General features: G+C 51.6%; 1 protein-coding gene across 1 annotated transcript in view; it reads right to left on the bottom strand.

Annotated features, from left to right (window-relative positions):
* The window catches only part of LOC308043847 (olfactory receptor 14A16-like), a gene marked incomplete at both ends in the record, with an annotated part of 51,621 nt that extends 34,327 nt beyond the window's left edge, over positions 1–17,294 (bottom strand). The window contains one exon of the mRNA XM_080350163.1: positions 16,534–17,294. Within this exon, the coding sequence (XP_080206289.1) occupies positions 16,534–17,294 (761 nt within the window). The remainder of the gene's footprint in view (positions 1–16,533) is intronic.
* Positions 17,295–19,105: the final 1,811 nt, after the last annotated feature.

The following is a 19,105-nucleotide window of genomic DNA, read 5'->3' on the forward strand; positions in this document are numbered from 1 at the left end:
GTGCATCCATGGGAACTTCCTGATGCAAAGGGTGGAGGAGCTGACCAGGAGAGGAGCTGCTGGACCTCATCCTCACTGACAAGGAGGGGCTGATTGAGGCGGTAAAGGTTGAGGGCTGCCTTGGCTGCAGCAACCATGAGATGGTGGAGTTCAGGATCTCATGTGGCTGGAGCAGGTTAGCAAGCAGAATTGCAACCCTGGATTTCAGCAGGGCAAACTTTGGCCTTTTCAGGCAATTGCTGGGGGAAATCCCGTGGGCAAGGCTGCTTGAAGGTAAATCCATAAATCCATGGGTCTGGATGGGATGCACCTGCGGATGCTTAGGAAGCTGGCTGAGGTCATTGCTGGGCTGCTCTCCATCATCTTTGCTAAGTTGTGGCAAATTGAGAGGTGCCTGAGGACTGGAGGGTAGCAAATGTCACTGCAGTCTTCAAAAAGGGCAAGAAGGAGGACCCAGGGAACAATAAACTGGTCAGCCTCACCTCCATTCCTGGAAAATTGATGGAACGACTTCTCCTTGGTGCCATCTCAAGGCATATCAGGGATAAGAGGGTCATTAGGGGCAGTCAACATGGCTTCACCAAGGGGAAGTTGTGCTTGACCAACCTCATTGACTTTCATGAAGACATAACGAGGTGGATACATGATGACAAAACAGTGGATGTGGTCTACCTTGACTTCAGTAAAGCCTTTGGCACAGTCTCCCACAGCATCCTCACAGCTAAACTGGGGGAGTGCGGTCTGGATGAGCGGGCAGTGAGGTGACTGTGAACTGGCTGAAGGGAAGAAGCCAGAGGGTCGTGGTCAGTGGGCAGAGTCCAGTTGAGGCCTGTATCTAGTGCAGTGCCTCAGGGGGCAGTGCTGGGGCCAGTACTATTCAATAAATTCATCAGTGACTTAAATGAGGGATAGAGTGACTGTCAGCAAGTTTGCTGATGACACCAAGCTGGAAGGAGTGGCTGACACTGGAAGCTATGCTGCCATCCAGAGACCTGGACAGGTTGGAGAGTTGGGCGGGGAAAATGTAATGACATAGAACAAGGGCAAGTGTAGTGTCTTACATCTGGGCAAGAAGAACTCCAGGTTCCAGTGCAAGTTGGGGAAGGACCTGTTGGAGAGCAGTGTAGGGGAAAGGGACCTGGGGGTCCTGGGCACAGCAGGATGACCATGATCCAGCACTGGGCCCTTGTGGCCAGGAAGGCCAATGGTACCTGGAGTGGGTTAGAAGGGGGTGGTCAGTAGCTCAGAGAGGTTCTCCTGCCCCTCTGCTCTGCCCTGGGGAGACCACACCTGGAATATTCTCATACCAATTTATTTTTTACTAGCAAGAATACAATGCTGGCAAGAAGTATCTCTGCAGAGTAGACACAACTAACATTACTGATTACTTGAGGTTGTCTCAAAGGATGTGTCACTGGAGCCCCTGGAGGGACCCCGAGGGGACAGAGAAAGGGACATCATGGGCTGCTCCTGTGCTGCTGAGCTAGACTGGGCTCCTGGGACACAGGGAGCTCATGGCAGCGGCAGCGCTGCAGAGAGACAGCTCTGCCCAGGAGCAGCTCCTCTGCACACGCAGCAGGGCTGAGGGCTCTGCCGGCAGCAGCGAGGGCACAGGAGCCAGGCACAGAGAGGGAAACGCAGTCTGGGCTGGGAGGATGCTGAGAGTTCACTGGAAATGAAATCCTCTCAGATATGAAGCCTGTGGCTGCAGGGCATTGCATCTGTAAATCATGGTAGGATCTCAGAAAGCTGTCACATTGCAGAGCCTGCGAGAGATGTAAGTACAGCTCTCAGAGGTTCTCTGATCAGAGGGGAGGAAGTGCTGCAGAGCAGGGATTGCCTTCTGCATTGTCAGAGTGACAAGACGGGAATGCTGCGTTCTCCCCAGGGTGGCTGTGGGGCGTAAATGTCAATGTGCAGGCAGGAGTGCCCAGGGCTGTCCTGCAGAGCAGAGTCCCTGCACCCCAGGGCTGTGCCGAGCAGGGACTCTGCCGCCTGCCAGGGTCAGCACTCAGCCTGCCTAGGGAGATCCCCACAGTGCTGTGGGGAGAAGCTGTGGGTGGAAGGAGTGACCTCCAAAATGACAGGGTCCTTCTGCTGTGGAGAGGGTGCTGTGTGGGTCAGGGCTGCTCATACATCCAGATCACCCCCAGGATTTTTCCAAGGAGATGCCTCAAGGGCAAGATCAGTGCAAGGATTACCAGACAGATAAGGAGCTTTCCTGAGCCTGTCTTTTCAGTTTCCAATCCCAAGGGTCAGGGCGGGCAGGAAAGGATAAAATGAAAATGAGCTCTCATGCTTAAACAAGTCACTGAGACTCCTGAACTGCAACTCTGAGTGATCAGCACATCTGCCAGAAGGCTCATGACATCCCTTCCCCACCCCTCTGCCTGTGCACAGCACCTGCATCACCTTGGCTGGACCCGTCAGCCTCAGTCTGACCTGTCCTGTTTTCCAGCCTGCAAACAGGAAGATGCCCCCAGGCATTGCCCTGTGAACAGGCAGGATCTGTAGGGCCAGGGGGAGGGCACAGAGGGTGGGATGGTCTGTGAGCACTGACAGGGAACAGACATGGACAGGGAAACATCTCCCAGGGGAGAATCTCCAGGCAGCAGGGAAATGATCAGAAATGAGAGGAAACTGAACCCGGAATGGTTATGGGAGGGAGAAGAGAGAAAAGTCCCTGTGACCCCCTGCAGTGCAGATCCCTCCTGTGAGCAGCCCCCTGGCCTCCTGTCCCACCCAGCAAAGCCTCTGCCCTCAGGGCCAGGGGCTCCAAGGCATGAAGCAGCTCCTGTGCAGCCAGAGCTCCAGTTCCTCTGCAGAGCACAGGGGCTGAGAGCAGCTGCCCGGCACTGTTGGTGTCTGGGAGGTGGCTGCACAGCTGGGGAAGGGGGACGCTGTCTGAGTGCCCGGCTGCCTCTGCCCTGGCCTCTCTCACACCCACCCTCACCGCATTTTCCTTCTTGCTCCCGTGCTCTGGGTCACTGCTGTTGGGATCTTGTTCTTGCTGTCAGGCTCTCTGGGGATGGCAGTTTCAGCTGCAGAGTCACAGCCTGATCTTGTGGGTCCTTTCCTGCAGGTGTGTCCATGGGCACACGTGTCCCAGCTTTGCTCTGACCTGTGGGCTGTGGGCAATGCATTCTGTGGGGCTGGGGAATGAGCTGTGTGTGTCCTGGGCTAAACGTTGGGTGCTGAGACCTTAGGAAAGGGTGAGACCTGTCATGGTCTGAGGTGGATCCCTCTGCTCTCAGCAGTGCCTGGTGGCTTTTCAGGGTAACATGGGAGTGTGATCAGCCTCCATCTCAGAAAGGTGCCAGCCCAGGGCAGCTGGAGAAAGTCAGAGGGACAGAGCAGCTGCCCTCACTCTGCACTGACCGCAGACATCCTCTGGTCTTGCAGGACTCGCTCTGTTCTCCCTGAGTGCAGTAGAAATGCTGAGGGTTTCTGACACCCAAGAACACTCCCCAGCGTGGGAGGGGACAAGGAGCTGTAGAAACCCCAGACCTCTCGAAATGGCTTGTGCCGTCCTGGTTCCGTATCACTGGCAGAACAAATGCCGACAGTCCCTTCTGCACTAGGAGTGGTTCCATCTGACAAAGCTGAACCCCAGGACTGGCCACGGCCCCATCCGATCACACAGGGTCAAGCTGACTCCTCAGGAGGCCCTGGGCAGAGACCCTGCTCTTCATTGCACACTCATCAAGCACCAATAAGGGCTAGAGCCATGACTTTCTCCTGGAAAAAGAAAAGTGTCTCTGTGTGTGATGGGGTCGGAGGGCCTGGGGGAAATGGCTTTGGATTTTCCCAGAGAAGTCTAACCTAAACCATCACTATATTTTCCTCCTTGCACAGGTCCTCATGCCCACAGGCAGCCAATGTCCAACAGCAGCTCCATCACCCAGTTCCTCCTCCTGCTGTTCACAGACACACGGGAGCTGCAGCTCTTGCACTTCTGGCTCTTCCTGGGCATCTACCTGGCTGCCCTCCTGGGCAACGGCCTCATCATCACCACCATAGCCTGGGACCAGCACCTCCACATCCCCATGTACTTCTTCCTGCTCAACCTTGCCCTCCTCGACCTGGACTTCATCTCCACCACTCTCCTCAAGTTCATGACCAATTCTCTGTGGGACAGCAGGACCATCTCTTACATAGGATGCGCTGCACAGGTCTTCCATGTATGTTTCTTCTTTGATGCAGAGTATTGTCTCCTCACCACCATGTCGTACGACCGCTACGTTGCCATTTGCAAACCCCTGCACTACGGGACCCTCCTGGGCAGCAGAGCTTGTGTCCACATGGCAGTAGCTGCCTGGGCCACTGGGTTTCTCAATGCTCTGCTGCACACGGCCAATACATTTTCACTGCCCCTGTGCAAGGGCAATGCCCTGGGACAGTTCTTCTGTGAAATCTCCCAGATCCTCAAGCTCTCCTGCTCACACTCCTGCCTCAGGGAACTTGGGCTTCTTGTGGTCAGTGGTTTTTTTTTTGAGGGATGTTTTGTGTTCTTTGTGGTGTCCTATGTGCAGATCTTGAGGGCCGTGCTGAAGATCCCCTCTGAGCAGGGACGGCACAAAGCCTTTTCCACCTGCCTCCCTCACCTGGTCGTGGTCTCTCTGTTCACCAGCACTGGCACGTTTTCCAGCCTGAAGCCCCGTTCTTCTTCTCCACATCCCTGGATCTGGTGCTGTCTGTTCTGTACTCAGTGGTGCCTCCAGTAGTGAACCCCCTCATCTACAGCATGAGGAATCAAAAGTCATATCTTAGTGTTTTCTGAAGTAATAAGCTGCTCATCTGCTTCTACATAGAAGTTTTAATGTTCACCTGTTAGAGGTCCAGCTTGTCATCTAAATTTGCTGTTATCATTGGAATTTTTTTATTCTGATAATGTTGTCATCCCTTTTCTAAATCACTGTCTGCTTTTCTTTTGTAACGCCTGGTTGTGTAAATGAGGAGCCATGATCTGTGTGTATTTAAACAAAATAAAGGGTCCTGTAGTGACTTGTTTTTCACTATATCGTTCTTGCAAGTCCTTTTGGAGCTGCAGGGACAGTTCCTGTCCATGGGAGGAGGGGAAAAGAGTCCATCCTTGCAGCTCTGCCAGGGAGCAGCAGCGCTTGGTCGTCCAGAGCTGTTCCGGTTCCACTCCCACACTCTCCTTCTCATCTCTTGTGTTGGTACAAGGCCTGAGTGCTCTGGCAGCTTGGTCAGCGTCCTGCTGTGTGTCAGCCCTGTGGGCGCAGGCAGGGACAGGCAATGGGCACTGCTGTGACAGAGCTGGCCTCAGTAACAGTACTTGCACAAGGAAAAGTGATCTTCTTTGGGCAGTGCATGATGGTTTATATCTTCTGGCAAAGTTTCTCGCAAGCTTATTCCTACAGAAATGGCCACAGATGAAACATCAGTGTGCAGCTGAACAGTGTGTGTGTGCAGGGCTGGCACACAGCAGTGTCCTCTCACAGCCAGGCTCCTGCCAGAGACCTGCAGGACCAGCAGAGCAGGGGCTGGTCTGTGCCCCTGTGCACTGGACACCCCGTGGAAGGAGCCCCAGGTCAATCAACATGGACTGGCCCCTCACAACCACCATTTCCAGCACTGGCTTCTCACCCCAGCTCAGAGGTCTTTGTCCCTCCATGGAATTACACTGAATGAGATTCGTGTTCACATTGTACAAATGAGATGTGAGCATGTACATCATGTATGTGAGGTAAGACGAACATGAGTGAGCTATTCCTTGGGGTTCCATGAAGGCCTGTGAGACAGACAGTTCATTGAGGTCACATTATTTTAGGACTAATATCCCATAGGAAACCACCAGAATGCAGCACTGGGATGTGCTTCCTTGAACCAATGTCCACTCCTAATGACGACGGACATCAAAGATAAACGTAGAACACGGCGACGCACCACGGGGCTGAGGTGTCTTCCAACATTTGGGAATAGGAATAGGAGCCCAGGGAGACATTGTGACTCCTGCCTCTGTGTGTATAAGGGAAGATGTCTGTCCCTGAATATCTAAATGTGTTTTAAGAGTCCACAGGGCCAGCTCAGATGTGGATGTCTGACAGAACCCTGATATTTCTATGTGTGACTCCAAAGACAAACCCCAGTGGCACAGTGAGATTCATCTCAGCTCCCTTGGACAGGCTCATTGCAAATGTCCCTATTTGCTCCATCACCTTTGCTATCTCCATCACATGCTATTCTACACAGTCCTACACCTGCACTTCTTTCCCTGTGGGAAATTCTGGATTGTGTTCTCAGAAGTGCCAGAGTGATCAGAGAGGTTCAGAGGTCCCTCAGAAAGGCAGACGTCAAATCCATCTTCAGGAATGGCAGGAAGGAGAACTGGGAGACAGACAGGCTGCTCAGCCTACGTCTGTCCCTGGGAGGTGGCCGGACCACATTCTCCTGCAGGCATCTCCAGGCAGTTGAAGTACAATGAAGAAATTGCTGAACCCAAATGGGCAGGGGAAAGAAAGGCATGTTGAGTACATGGAGTTTTGCAAGGCCCCAGACATGGTCTCCTGTGGTGCCTTAGAGCAGATTGGTGAGATCTGGGATGCAGATGTGGATGTTGTGATGGGTGGAGAGTTGGCAGCATGACCAAACCCAAACATCATCAGTGGTACAAAGTCCTGTGTTCAGCCAGTTTCTAGTGGCATCCCTCAGTGATGAGTACTCGGGCCAACACTGTTGAACGGCTTTATTCTGCCTCTTCATTATGTCATGGAGCACATTTTCAGCTCCTTTGTGGAGGATGCAAAGCTAGACAGAGGCCTAGAACAACCTCACCTGGTGCCCCCTGCCTTGAGCAAAAGAGTGAGACAAGATGTTGTTCAGGGCTCTCTTCACACCTGAGTTATTCTATGGTTCAATGAGACTTTACATTGGAGAGGTGTTTGAAGGCAGAAGATGTAGTCCTTACCAGTTAAAAGAATGAATCCTGCCTGCAATTGCTAACCTAAAACATGAAAATCCTCTCAGTTTTGGTCAGTCTGCTGCTCTAACAAAGATAAAAGTGACGTTTAAAACACCTAATCAGAACCTGCAAAGAATACTGTCCTTGCAGTGCAGACACTCTGGAGCCTGCACAATTACCTGAGTCTTGTTTTAACATTTGTCTCAAGAGGGTTACATAAAGTGTCCTTTAGCTGAGCTTTGTTCCTTTTACGCTCATTATAATAGTAAAACACACACCCCCAGGGTGGGAGTCCCAGGCTCAGCCTGGGAACCTCTCTCAACAAGCATGTGTAGTGGTAAAATGATTATGTAACCAATGTGCCAATGCGTGAACACTTGGCTCTTTAGGACTGCCAGGAGGGTCTGAATGTAGGGATATGTGTAGAATAGATGTTCCTTCTCTGTCTGTTGTGCTGGTTTCATTCCAGTGTCCAGACTTGCATAACTCTGGAATAAACAAGATCTTATCTCTGGGTGTGGGATTGGCTTTGCACTTCATGTAGTGAATTCACCATGAGCAACCAGGCAGAAGGAAAACAATAAGAAATAAAAGAGGTAGGAGAGGACATAGAAAAGGTTTCAACATTCCACATTCCTGTCAAGAATGCTTCTCCTCTCAGATCTTTAACAGGAAATAGATTTGATCAGTTTGATAAAACAAGCATAGTTTTATCTAGTTAGGTTGCGGCCCATAAGGAGAGGGATGGATGGGTGTGTGATTATGATGGCAGTTGAGTCTCCGAAACTCATAACTGAGTGGAAAGACTTTGGCTGTGAAGGGGACAGTGGGGTCAGTTCTGTGTCTGGAGGTGACAGCCCAGCAGCAGGGACATGGCTGGGAAAGAACCTCTGCCCAAGTGCCCACAGGTCTTACCCAGGAAGAGAGACGGGTTGTCATGTCCATCCCACCTGAGAACACGATGGGACATCGGCAGGGACATGGTCGTGTCTTCAGAGAAGCTGAAAGGCCAGCAGCACTCATGGGATTTAGAAGATCATGGCGAGGTGACTTCTCTCTGATCAGGTAAAAGACCACAAGAAGCCTAACGGGTTGGGTTCCCTGCATGAAGGACAGTTTATGAGATGGTTGAGCTTTTCTTGATAGTGGGAAGAAGTAGGGAAGAGAAAAAAGAAGTCTACTTGGAAGGTGAGGAATGGATATGAGGAGTAAGAAATGTCACTGTAAGGGCAGTGCTGTGGTGCAAGAGGTGACCCAGAGGGAGCTGGATCAGCCCATGGTTTGTGTTCCAAAGAGCAGCCAGTGAGGATGCAGACACAGCAGTGAAAGTGCAGAAATGCTGGGGTGAGAGCAGGTGGGGAAGCGAGATGGGTGTCTGCAGCCTGCAGGGAAAGAGGGGCAGGGGTAGGACCATGTAGAATAGCCTGTGGTGGAGATGGCAAAGGGCGCTGTAAGGCTGGAAGGGACCCACAGAACCCAGGTCTGTGTCTCCTTGGCCAGGGCAGTTGTCTCTGCCACTGAGGCCCAGGAGAAGACATGTTGTCCTCATGGCACTCGGGCCTTGGTGCCTCCTTGCTGCCCCATGGGGAAGCTGGAAGTTGTTGTAACAGTGTTGTTCTTCCCTGAGCCTTGCACACCCACATCCCACAGTCCCAGGAAGATCCTGAGCCGTGTGTGAGGGACAGGATCCCCCTTCCCATTGCCTGGGGGTAATGGCTTTCCCTTTCTGCTTCAGAAAGTAAACCAAGAGGTTTCTCAGCATCTTAGCTGAAGAAAAGACTCAAAGGAGACCTCATGGTGGCTACAGCTTCCTCACAAGGGGAGAAGGAAGGGAAGTTATTGATCTCTTCTCTCTGGTGACCAATGAGACAACCCAAGGGAACGGAATAAATATTTGCCAGGGGGGTCTGTTGCACATGAGGAGAAAGTTCTTCACCCAGACGTGCTGGACACTGAACAGGCTCCCCAGGGAGCTGTCATGGCCCCAACCTGACAGTGTTCAAGAAGAGACTGGACAACGTCCTCAGACACACGGGGTGACCTGTGGGGTGTCCTGTGCAGGGACAGGAGTTGGATTCCATGATCCTTGTGGGTCCTTCCAACTCAGGACATTCATTGATTTTATGAAATACTAGATCAAAAGACCATGTTTTCATTGTGCAGATGAGTTGTAAACATACACATCATGTGCATGTCCAGTGTGTGCATGTGGTGAGATGAACCCAAGGGAGCACAAATGCCATCAGCTATTCCTTGAGGTGCCATAAAGGTCAGTGGGACAGAGATGGTGTTCAGGGGTCTCTTCCAACCTGTGTTATTGTAGGATTCCATGAATCTTTTCCATGGAGAGCTCTTTTATGTCAGAATAGACAGAGGAAGAAGAGAAAAAAAATCAAGGCAGAAGCAGGGATGTAAAATGCCCCAGGCTAAATACAGCAGCTCCTCTGAGGAACATTTCTCCACTCAAACCCTTGATAGGAAATCTATGAGATACATTTGATGAAAGCAGCTTAGTTTGATCTGCTCACACAGTGGACCACAAGGAGCGTGATGGTGGCTACGATGTCATGTGGTCACTTGTGCCTCAGTAACTCATAGTCCAGTAGGAAGCCAATGGCTGTGGCGGGCACTGTGAGGTCACTTCTGCCTCTGCAGGGGATTAGAGAACAGCAGGAACACAGCTGGCAAAGGATTGTGAGGTCACACACACGAGACGAGCAATCGGGCCCAATGAGCATGGCTTGATGAAAGGCAGGTCCTGCATGACCAGCCTGATCTTCTTCTGTGACAAGGTGACCGGCTGAGCAGATGAGGGAAAGTCTGTCGTGGGGAGTCAATCCGCCACACAGGCTGTGGGTGTTGTGTCCTTAGACTGCAGTAAAGCCTTTGACACCGTGACCCACAGCATCTCCTGGAGAAGCTGCAGCTCATGGCCTGGGATGGTGTATCTGTGATGGATCAAGAACTGGCTGGAGGGCCAGGCCCAAATATTTGTGGTGAATGGAGCCACATCCAGTGGGTGGCCGGTCATGAGTGGTGTCCCCTGGGCTCAGTATTGGGGCCAGTTCTCTCTCATCTCTTTATCAATGATCTGGATGAGGGGATCGGGTGCACCCTGACTATGTTTTCAGATGACACCAAATTGGGTGGGAGTGTTGATCTGCTGGAGGGTACGAAGCATCTACAGAGGGATCTGGAGCTGCTGCTTCATTAGGCTGAGGCCATTTGTCTGAGGTTTAACAAGGCCAAATGTCAGATCCTGCACTTTGGTCATAACAATCCCCTACAACACTACAGGCTTGGGGAAGAGTAGCTGGAAAGCTGCCTGGTGGAAAAGGACCTGGGGTTGTTGATTGACAGCAGCTGAACATGAGCCTGCATGTGCCCAGGTTGCCAAAAAGGCCAATGGCTTGATGTGCATCAAGAACAGCGTAGTGGGCAGAACCGGAGCAGCGATCATCCCCTTGTACTCGGCACTGGTGAGGCCACAACTCAAATCCTTGGTTCAGTTTTGGGCCCCTCACTATAGGAAAGATCTTGGGGTGTTGGAGTGAGTGCAGAGGAGGGGGACAAGGCTGTTGAGGGTCTGGAGCACAGGTCTGCCGAGGAGCAGTTGGGGGTTCTGAGGCTGTTTATCCTGGAGAAAAGGAGACTGAAAGGAGACCTTTTTGCACTCTACAACTATCTGAAAAGATGTTGTAGCATGGAGGGTGTTGGTCTTCTCCTGAGTAGCAAGTGAGAGGATGAGAGGAAATGGACTCAGCTTGTTCCAGAGAAATTTCAGAATTGATACTAGGAAACATTTAGTCATGGAAAAGGTTGTGAAGCAGTGGAACAGGCTGCCCAGGGAAGTGGTTGAGTCACCATTCTCTGTTCCTTAGCACAGCTTCTGGGAGGATCTGTTCCATCATCTTCCCAGGCACAGGTAAGAGGCTGACAGGTCAGTAGTTTTCAGGGTCCTTCTTTCTACAGCAGAGAAACACTGCCACACATCGCAGGTTAAAACGTGGAGACTGGACATGAGGAGGAAGAAATGTCAGTCAAAGGGCAGTGCTGTGGTACGAGAAATCATCCAGAAGGAGCAGGAGATCAGTCCATGTACTTGTGTTTCCAGGAACAGAACATGAGAGTGGAGACACATCAGTCAATGTATGGAAATACCAGGGTGAGAGCAAGGGGAGGAAGCGAGATGGGTGTCTACAGCCTGCAGGGAAACAGAAGCAGCTGAGGGACAGTGTAGGACAGCCTGTGGTGGAGATGGCAAAGGGCACTGGCAAGGCTGGATGTCACCAAGAGAACCAAAGTCTTTGTCCCCGTGGCTATGGCCATCGCCTCTGCCACCAGGGCCTGTGAGGAGACATGTTGTCCTCGGGCACTGGGGCACCTCATGGCCTTCTTGCACACCCCCAGGAAGGCTGGGAACTGTCACAGCATTGTTCTTCACTCAGCACCACACAGCCCACATCCCCTGCCCCAGGAAGAGCCCTGAGCAATGTGTGAGGGACAGGATCTGCCTTCCCAGGGGCTGGGGGTCAGGCCTTGGCCTCTCTGCTTCAGCCAACTAAACCAGGGTTTTCTCAGCACCTCAGCTGCCTGCACGTTTCCCTTTGTTTATCTGCCATCATGGCCTCTGATTCTCTGCTCTAACGAGTCCCTGGGGAGGCTTTGCTGGTACTTGGCCGCAGTGGAACTCATTAATACTTCAAGGAACTTAGTACTTTTTTCTTCTGGCTTTGACTTATGGAAAGGTTTGTGCAATCTCTTCTCAGCACCTGAGTAATGTTCAAGGACTCAGCACCAAATGCACCATGGAGATAATTACATTCAGAAAGCTCTAACAAACCATGTCTCTTGTAATTTCTTTCCAATCCTGTATAGTTAATTAGAGAGTTTTCTTTGTGTAATTATGGAGAAAGATTTCAAAAAGCTTCTGATAAAAAAGTCTTTCTATTGTAAAGGGTGTATTTTAATACTTTTCAGCTTGGAGAAGATGTGATTGCAGCATTGTCTGATGTTGATCCAGGGTCTCTTCTAAGGAGGTCTGGACTGGATGGAGAAGCTGTCCCTTGAGGTCTCACACCGTGTGGACAACCTTGCTCCTCACCTCCCCAACCCCATCGTTTCTCTCATTGGCCCCCTGGGCCTTGCATCCCTTTTCCTCACACCAGACTTCACTGCAGTCTGCAGCTGGATGTGCCAACTCCTTTGCACCAGCTCCCATCTGCTCTCCTTGGAGACCCAAGTGCACACAGGAAACAGGGACTTTTCTTTACCCTTGAACAAACAAAATACAACTGCTGAGAGTCACGATTAAAGGTTAACACACTCCTCAATTGTACACCAAGGACAAGCTGCCACCACTGAGGTTCATCTTCTCCAAGGCAGAATCGTGCAAGAAATATTTTAGACAGAAAGGAAATTATAAAATAAACACAATAAAAGAGTTGGCTAAAGACAGAATTAGACAGACTACTGAAAGACAAGGAAGCTTTTAACTCCTTGAAGCTGAAAGCAGCGACTGGGTTGTTGACAAGTGTCTGAGTGACCAAACAGTAAGAGGAAGGGGAACCCAGAGAACAATCACAAGTGTTGTGTGCAGATCAGCTGCTGGAAATGGGACTTCAGACATAGTCAGTTTAGTCAGTGCAGGAGGAAATACCTGGAGGATGAGGGATATGAGATGCACAGATAAGAGAGAGAGTGCTGAGAAGGCAAATGTAGTGGAGGATCAGAAGTTCTCCTCTTGTTCTTAATGTACATCCTGAAAAGTCTCATTTTGATCTAATGAGAAAACACTGATATTTAAAGTATTCAAAAGAAAGAAAGGAGAATTACAACACCAACAGTGTTTGATGTTTAAAGTTATAAGAACACATTTCCTTCACTCTACATCTTTCATTTGGTTTCTTTTTCCCTCCATTTATAAAAAAGATTCTCTAGATTTCTCTCCTACCAAAGCCTCCAGTATTAAGAAAGATAATCCTTGTGCCTTGTACAGAGCCGAAGGCACCAAACAATTCACAGCCATGGGCTGTCAGTGCCACTTTTTACCCTTGGCACACAGTGAGTCATGCTGGAAGCTGTTGGCCACTCTTGACTGATGGAGGAAAGAGGGATAAAAAGGTTAATTGAGCTGTTCTCTTTTTAGATGGCCATGTTGACAGTGATCTCAACAGATCTGTGTTGTCTGTCTTTCTATGTGATCATAAGGAAAATATTATATTTATGTGTTGGTAAATATATAGTAAAATGTATAAGTGTGTCCAGTTATATTTCCCACCAGCACTCTCCAAGGAAGAATCTGCTGTTTTGATATTGTCTTTGTCACCCGTCCCCTGCCCCACTGGCCACGGGGACCAGGGTACTCTCAGCCGCCTTCCTTATGCTGACCATATCTTTGGAGAAGCCCTCCTGGGTGCCCTTCCGTTGCACAGCCATTTCAGCCACTGCTCAGCGTTGGCTTTGCTGGCTCCATCCCTGCACCTCTAGGCCAGGTGTCTGTCTGTCTGTCTGTCTCCTGGGCAGCCTGTTCCCCTCCAGCCTCCCTGCACGTCCTTCTGCTGTTTGATCTCCTAAGTGAGGGGGTCCCTGTTCATCCACGCTGACCTCTTGCCAGGCCCTGCTGGACTCCCTGGCCATCAGATTGGTTTCTTCCTGGGCTCTGAGGACATCGCCCCTGAACAGGGACTCACAGCCTGTTTGTTCTCCAGGACAGCCAAAGCAGATCCTCCAGTAATGAAATCAGCTCTCCTGCAGGACTGCACTCTTGTTCTGCAGTTGTCCTGCTTCTCCACCATCTCATGATCACTGTAGCCATGGCCGCTCTCATCCTTCAGATCCCCAGCCTGATCCACCTTGTCTGTCAGTAGGAGACCAGCCATAGTCAGCTCATCCGTGTTTGTCTCAAAATGCTGTATTCCACACCTGCAGGAGCCTCCTGGGTTCTTGTGCCCAGCGCTGCTCCCCTCCCAGCAGACCAAGCCATGGTCCAACTTGCCATGTACTCGAGGACCTGTGACCATGAAGCTTCCTCCAAGGCAAGGCTCTGTGCACACCAGGCTCCCCTCTGCACAGAGCTCATCTCCAGCTCCTCATCCACCTGCCTGCCTTCCCAAGAAGCCCTGACCACCCCTGGCTGCCCTCCCACCACTGAGCTGCCCCAACAGGGCTCTGCAGTCTCCATGGGGAACACGGTGCTGCCTGCCCAGCAGAAACGACAGTGCTGGGTGGGAAAAAGGAGAGGCAGGTGCAGGAAAGTGTCTGGAGGTTGGCTGTGAGGTGACCCCTGGTGCCAGAAGAGGATGATGCAAGGTGAGGCATCATGGGAAGGAGGTAGATTTTGAAGTCACATTTTTGAGAACAACCCAACTGGGCACGTGGTGAGTCAGGCCTAGTGATGTCACCTGGATGCTGGAAAGCACACCCAGCAGTGCTGAGAACCTGGGAGATGGGAGATGCAGGAGAAGGGGAAGATGACACGGCTGGAGGTGGCTTGTGGTGCCACTTCTATTGCGGTTACCTGGGGGTACATGTAGGCAAAGCAAACATGGCTGGATTATCACTGGTGAGGTCACCTCATGACAGCAATGTGATTGGCTAGAGTTAGGCAGGTATGATGAGGTCATCAAGGACACCAGATGGGAAGGCTGCAGACAAATGCCTGTGCCCCTGGTGAGGCCCTGCCCTGGGTGAAACCACCTGTACTTGCCATGGGAAACTGTGGCACCTGCGTGAGAAGCTGAGGGATGTGAGGAGGGACCAGCAGTGTGGGCAGCTCCGTGTGTCCCAGCTGGGCCTCACAGGCGGCTGTGGATGTGACCAGGTTGGCCAAACGGCACAGACGGGAGCACTTCCCACAGTCTGGGCAGTCAAGTCTTGCAAGGCCATCAGTGCCTGGAGGAGCCACCAGTGATGCCGCTGAAGTCCCAGAGGAACAAGGCAATGGCATCCAAACTATCAAATTTAAGTAGAAGTGGAAGTAACCTGAACCCCACTGGGGAAAAACTAACTGATGATGGTTATGAATTGGGGAGGAGACTGGAGCAGAGAAAGCTGGATCATGGAAGAAGCAGCCTGTGGAAGGGGGAGAAGGATTCAAGGGACAAGCTGCCCATGGGGAGGTGGCTGCTCAGTGCTGCTCTGGCCAAGCCCCCTGCCTGATCACCATGGTCTGTACCGCTTACTAGACTGGTTTCAGCTGGGATAGAGTTACTTATCTTCACAGCAACTTGTATGAGTCTATTTTACATTTGTGATGGAAACAATGTTGATCCCACCGCATGTTTCAGTCATTGCTGAGCAGTGCTTGCACAGTATCAAGGGGTTTTCTGCTTCTCACACCAAACCCACCAGCATGGGGGCCGGGGATGCACAAGAAATCGGGAGGGGACATGGCTGGAACAGCTGAACCAAACTGACCAAAGGAATGTTTCACAACATATGATACCATGGTCAACAATAAAATCTGGGAGGGAAGGGACAGGAGGACATTCGGAGTGATGGTGTTTGTCTTCCCAAGTAACAGTCACGTATGACGGAGCCCATCTTTTCTGAAGACAGTTGAACACCCTCCTGGCAATGATGCAGTGACTGAATTCCTTAGTTTTCATTGACTATGTGGATAGATTTTGCTTTACCTATTAATTGTCTTTATCTCACCCCATGAGTTTTTATTTGTGTTTCTGATCCTCTGCATCATCCTGCTGTGGGGCAGTAAGTGACAGACTGTGTGGTGCTGAGCTGCCTGTCAGGGTTAAACTACAGAACTAATTAAACTGCTCCTGGCTCTTTGCTGTGTGAGTGGGCTCACTAGAGTGTGTGCGTTTGGGGGTGATGGTATGCACACATCTTCTTGGTCAATTCTAAGAGGCTAGCAAGAAGGAGGAGGGCCCCAGGATCTGGAGAAACCCAGGGTTAGGATGGCTAAATGGCTAATATCTCTGAGTCTGGGCTGACCCAAACCCCAAGTCCACACTGGAGGGACCACAGGAGTGTGTGTGAGACTGTGGGTAAGTTCTACCTGGGATGTACAGACCACTCGTGCAACCTTCACACCAGCTCAGGGAGAGCTGGACACGGTCAGTACTGTTGCTCATGGTTGTGTAAGTGCTGCTGTTGGTGTGGTGGCTGTGAAGATGCTGTTTCCTGTTGGAGCTGGTCTGTGTCAGATTGTCTGTGTCCATCTTTGTTTCCCTGCAGATACCTGTTTCAGTGTGACACAGAGGATTTTTCTCTGGCTGTTTTTGGGGTGAAACTCCTGGGCTTGTTGTTGATATCAGCTTTAAAACAACAGCCAAATCTAGAGGAAATGCAAGGGAGAGAGATCATTTTATTATAGAAAGGCAATGAAAGAAAATAAAGAGGTTAAAACAATCAATAGAGTACAGGACTGCATTGGGATACAGTAAAGTCATTTGTGAAGAGTCATTGAAAGTTTATCAGCATCAACAAACATCCATGAAATCCCTTTCCTAATGGACTCCTTGAGCTCCCTGTTCCTCATGCTGTAGATGAGGGGGTTCACTGCTGGAGGCACCACTGAGTACAGAACAGACACCACCAGGTCCAGGGATGGGGAGGAGATGGATGAGGGTTTCAGGTAGGCAAACATGGCAGTGCTAACAAACAGGGAGACCACGGCAAGGTGAGGGAGGCAGGTGGAAAAGGCTTTGTGCCGTCCCTGCTCAGAGGGGATCCTCAGCACGGCCCTCAAGATCTGCACATAGGACACCACAATGAATACAAAACAGCCAAAACCAATTAACAGACTAACCACAAGAAGCCCAAGTTCCCTGAGGTAGGAGTGTGAACAGGAGAGCCTGAGGATCTGGGGGATTTCACAGAAGAATTGGCCCAGGGCATTGCCCTTGCACAGGGGCAGTGAAAATGTATTGGCCGTGTGCAGCAGAGCATTGAGAAACCCAGTGGCCCAGGCAGCTGCTGCCATGTGGACACAAGCTCTGCTGCCCAGGAGGGTCCCGTAGTGCAGGGGTTTGCAGATGGCAACGTAGCGGTCATAGGACATGATGGTGAGAAGGGAACACTCTGCACCAAGCAAGAAAAATACAAAGAAGACCTGGGCAGCACACCCTGCATAGGAAATGACACTGGAATCCCACAGGGAATTGGCCATGGATTTGGGGACAGTGATGGAGATGCAGCCCAGGTCGAGGAGGGCGAGGTTGAGCAGGAAGAAGTACATGGGGGTGTGGAGGTGCTGGTCCCAGCCTATGGTGGTGATGATGAGACCGTTGCCCAGGAGGGCAGCCAGGTAGATGCCCAGGAAGAGCCAGAAGTGCAAGAGCTGCAGCTCCCGTGTGTCTGTGAACAGCAGGAGGAGGAACTGGGTGATGGAGCTGCTGTTGGACATTTGCTGCCTCTGGGCATGAGGACCTGTGCAAGGAGGAAAAGGCAGTGACAAGTTAGGGGAGAGTTCTCTGGGGAAAATAAACAGGCTGTTTCTCATGGAAAACCCCCTCCCTGATGGAGGGATGTTTCAGATCATTCTCTCTTTCTACCAAGTGAGAAAAAACTGTTCATCACAGCTTAAAACACAGCTTGGGCATCTGGTTTCCATGAACATACCTCTGGGGCAAGACCCCTTGAGTTGATGTCAGAACAAGAAGTGACCGACACTCGCACCCCAACCCCAGAGAGCAAGAGCACCAGGTACAGGTGGAGAAACAGGGAAGAACACTGCAGTGCTACCAGAATATAAAGCAAGGACAGAAGGGCAGACGGGCATGCTGTGGAACCTTCTCCTTACCCGGCTGTGCTGCTGCCACTCACATAATGACACTGTGGAGCAAGTACTTTTAGCACCTTATTTGTGTACCACGTTGCAGGAACCCTTCACCTGAAGGTCCAACTGCTGAGGTGGAGACTCATGACCTGGAGCCCATGGCTTTGGAGCAGAGGGTCTGCTGGGGAGGAGCAGAGACCAGGGGTTGCACTGGGAAATGTGTCTGAACTGCGAGAGATGGCAGGGGACCCTGAATCTCGTCTCAAGCATTTCAGGTTGTAGCTCCCTCTCCCTGCCCATGTCTGTGCTGCCTGCAGCTGTGTGTCTGTCCCTGGATCTGCTCCCTGTCAGTGGCATAGACCCCATCCCCCATCCCACCCGCTGTGTGCTCAGCTCTGCCCTGCTCACACCTCCTGGCACTGCCCAGGGGCAGCTCTGTGTGTGCAGGGGCTCAGGAGCAGCTCAGACATGTCCTAATGAGAACTGGGGTCTCAGTGTCTTCTCCAAAGTGAGAAATAAATCCCCATCTCCCACTGCACACCCAGACGAGCAAGAGTAGAAAACTGAAAGCACAGACTCCTTCCCTTGCAGCTGTTCCTGTCTTGATGTCCTTGTTCAGAAGGACCCTCTACCATGTCTGGGGGGGGATCTGGAGCTCTGAGCAGCCCTGACCCACACAGCCCCCTTCAACCCCACAAGCTCCCTGCCTGCCCTGCTGGGGGTCTCTCCTTCCACCCACAGTTGCTGCCATGGGATCTCCCAGGCAGGCTGAGCGCTGACCCTGGCAGGCGGCAGATTCCCTGCCCGGCACAGCCCTGGGGTGCAGGGACCCTGCTCTGCAGGACAGCCCTGGGCACCCCTGGGTGCTCACCCGGCTTCACAGCTGTTCAACATGGCCTGACAAGAACCTCGTCCTTACAGATCCCACAAGCTGTGCCTGTGCCAGTTTCAGGAGATGCCTCCAGGAGCTACAGCTGCACTGCCCTGCACCCAGAGACTTACCATGGCAAGGGCTGCAAAGGTTTCTCCTCCAGTGAGCTCTCAGTCATCCTCCAGTCCTGACCACCTTTAATCTCTCTCTGCCTTGCTCATCTCCTGAGATCCCCAGGCAGAGCCCTCAGCCCTGCTGCGTGTGCAGAGGAGCTGCTCCTGGGCAGAGCTGTCTCTCTGCAGCGCTGCCGCTGCCATGAGCTCCCTGTGTCCCAGGAGCCCAGCCCAGCTCAGCAGCACAGGAGAAGCCCAAGGCCCTTTAATGACCCCTCTGGTGGGTTTGATGCTGAGTCCATGAACTTCAGACCCTGGAGGAAGGTAATGAAACTTCTCAAGAAGTCAAAGTTAGATTCTACCTCCAAAGTTTCTTGTACTGTTAATGGGCCCCACTGAGGGAACCTACTGAGAAACAATATCCAGGTTTCGTTAGAGAAGAAAACTGTAGGTCA

Source organism: Nesoenas mayeri (genome assembly GCF_963082525.1).
Source record: "Nesoenas mayeri genome assembly, chromosome: 9".
Taxonomy (NCBI): Eukaryota; Metazoa; Chordata; class Aves; order Columbiformes; family Columbidae; genus Nesoenas; species Nesoenas mayeri.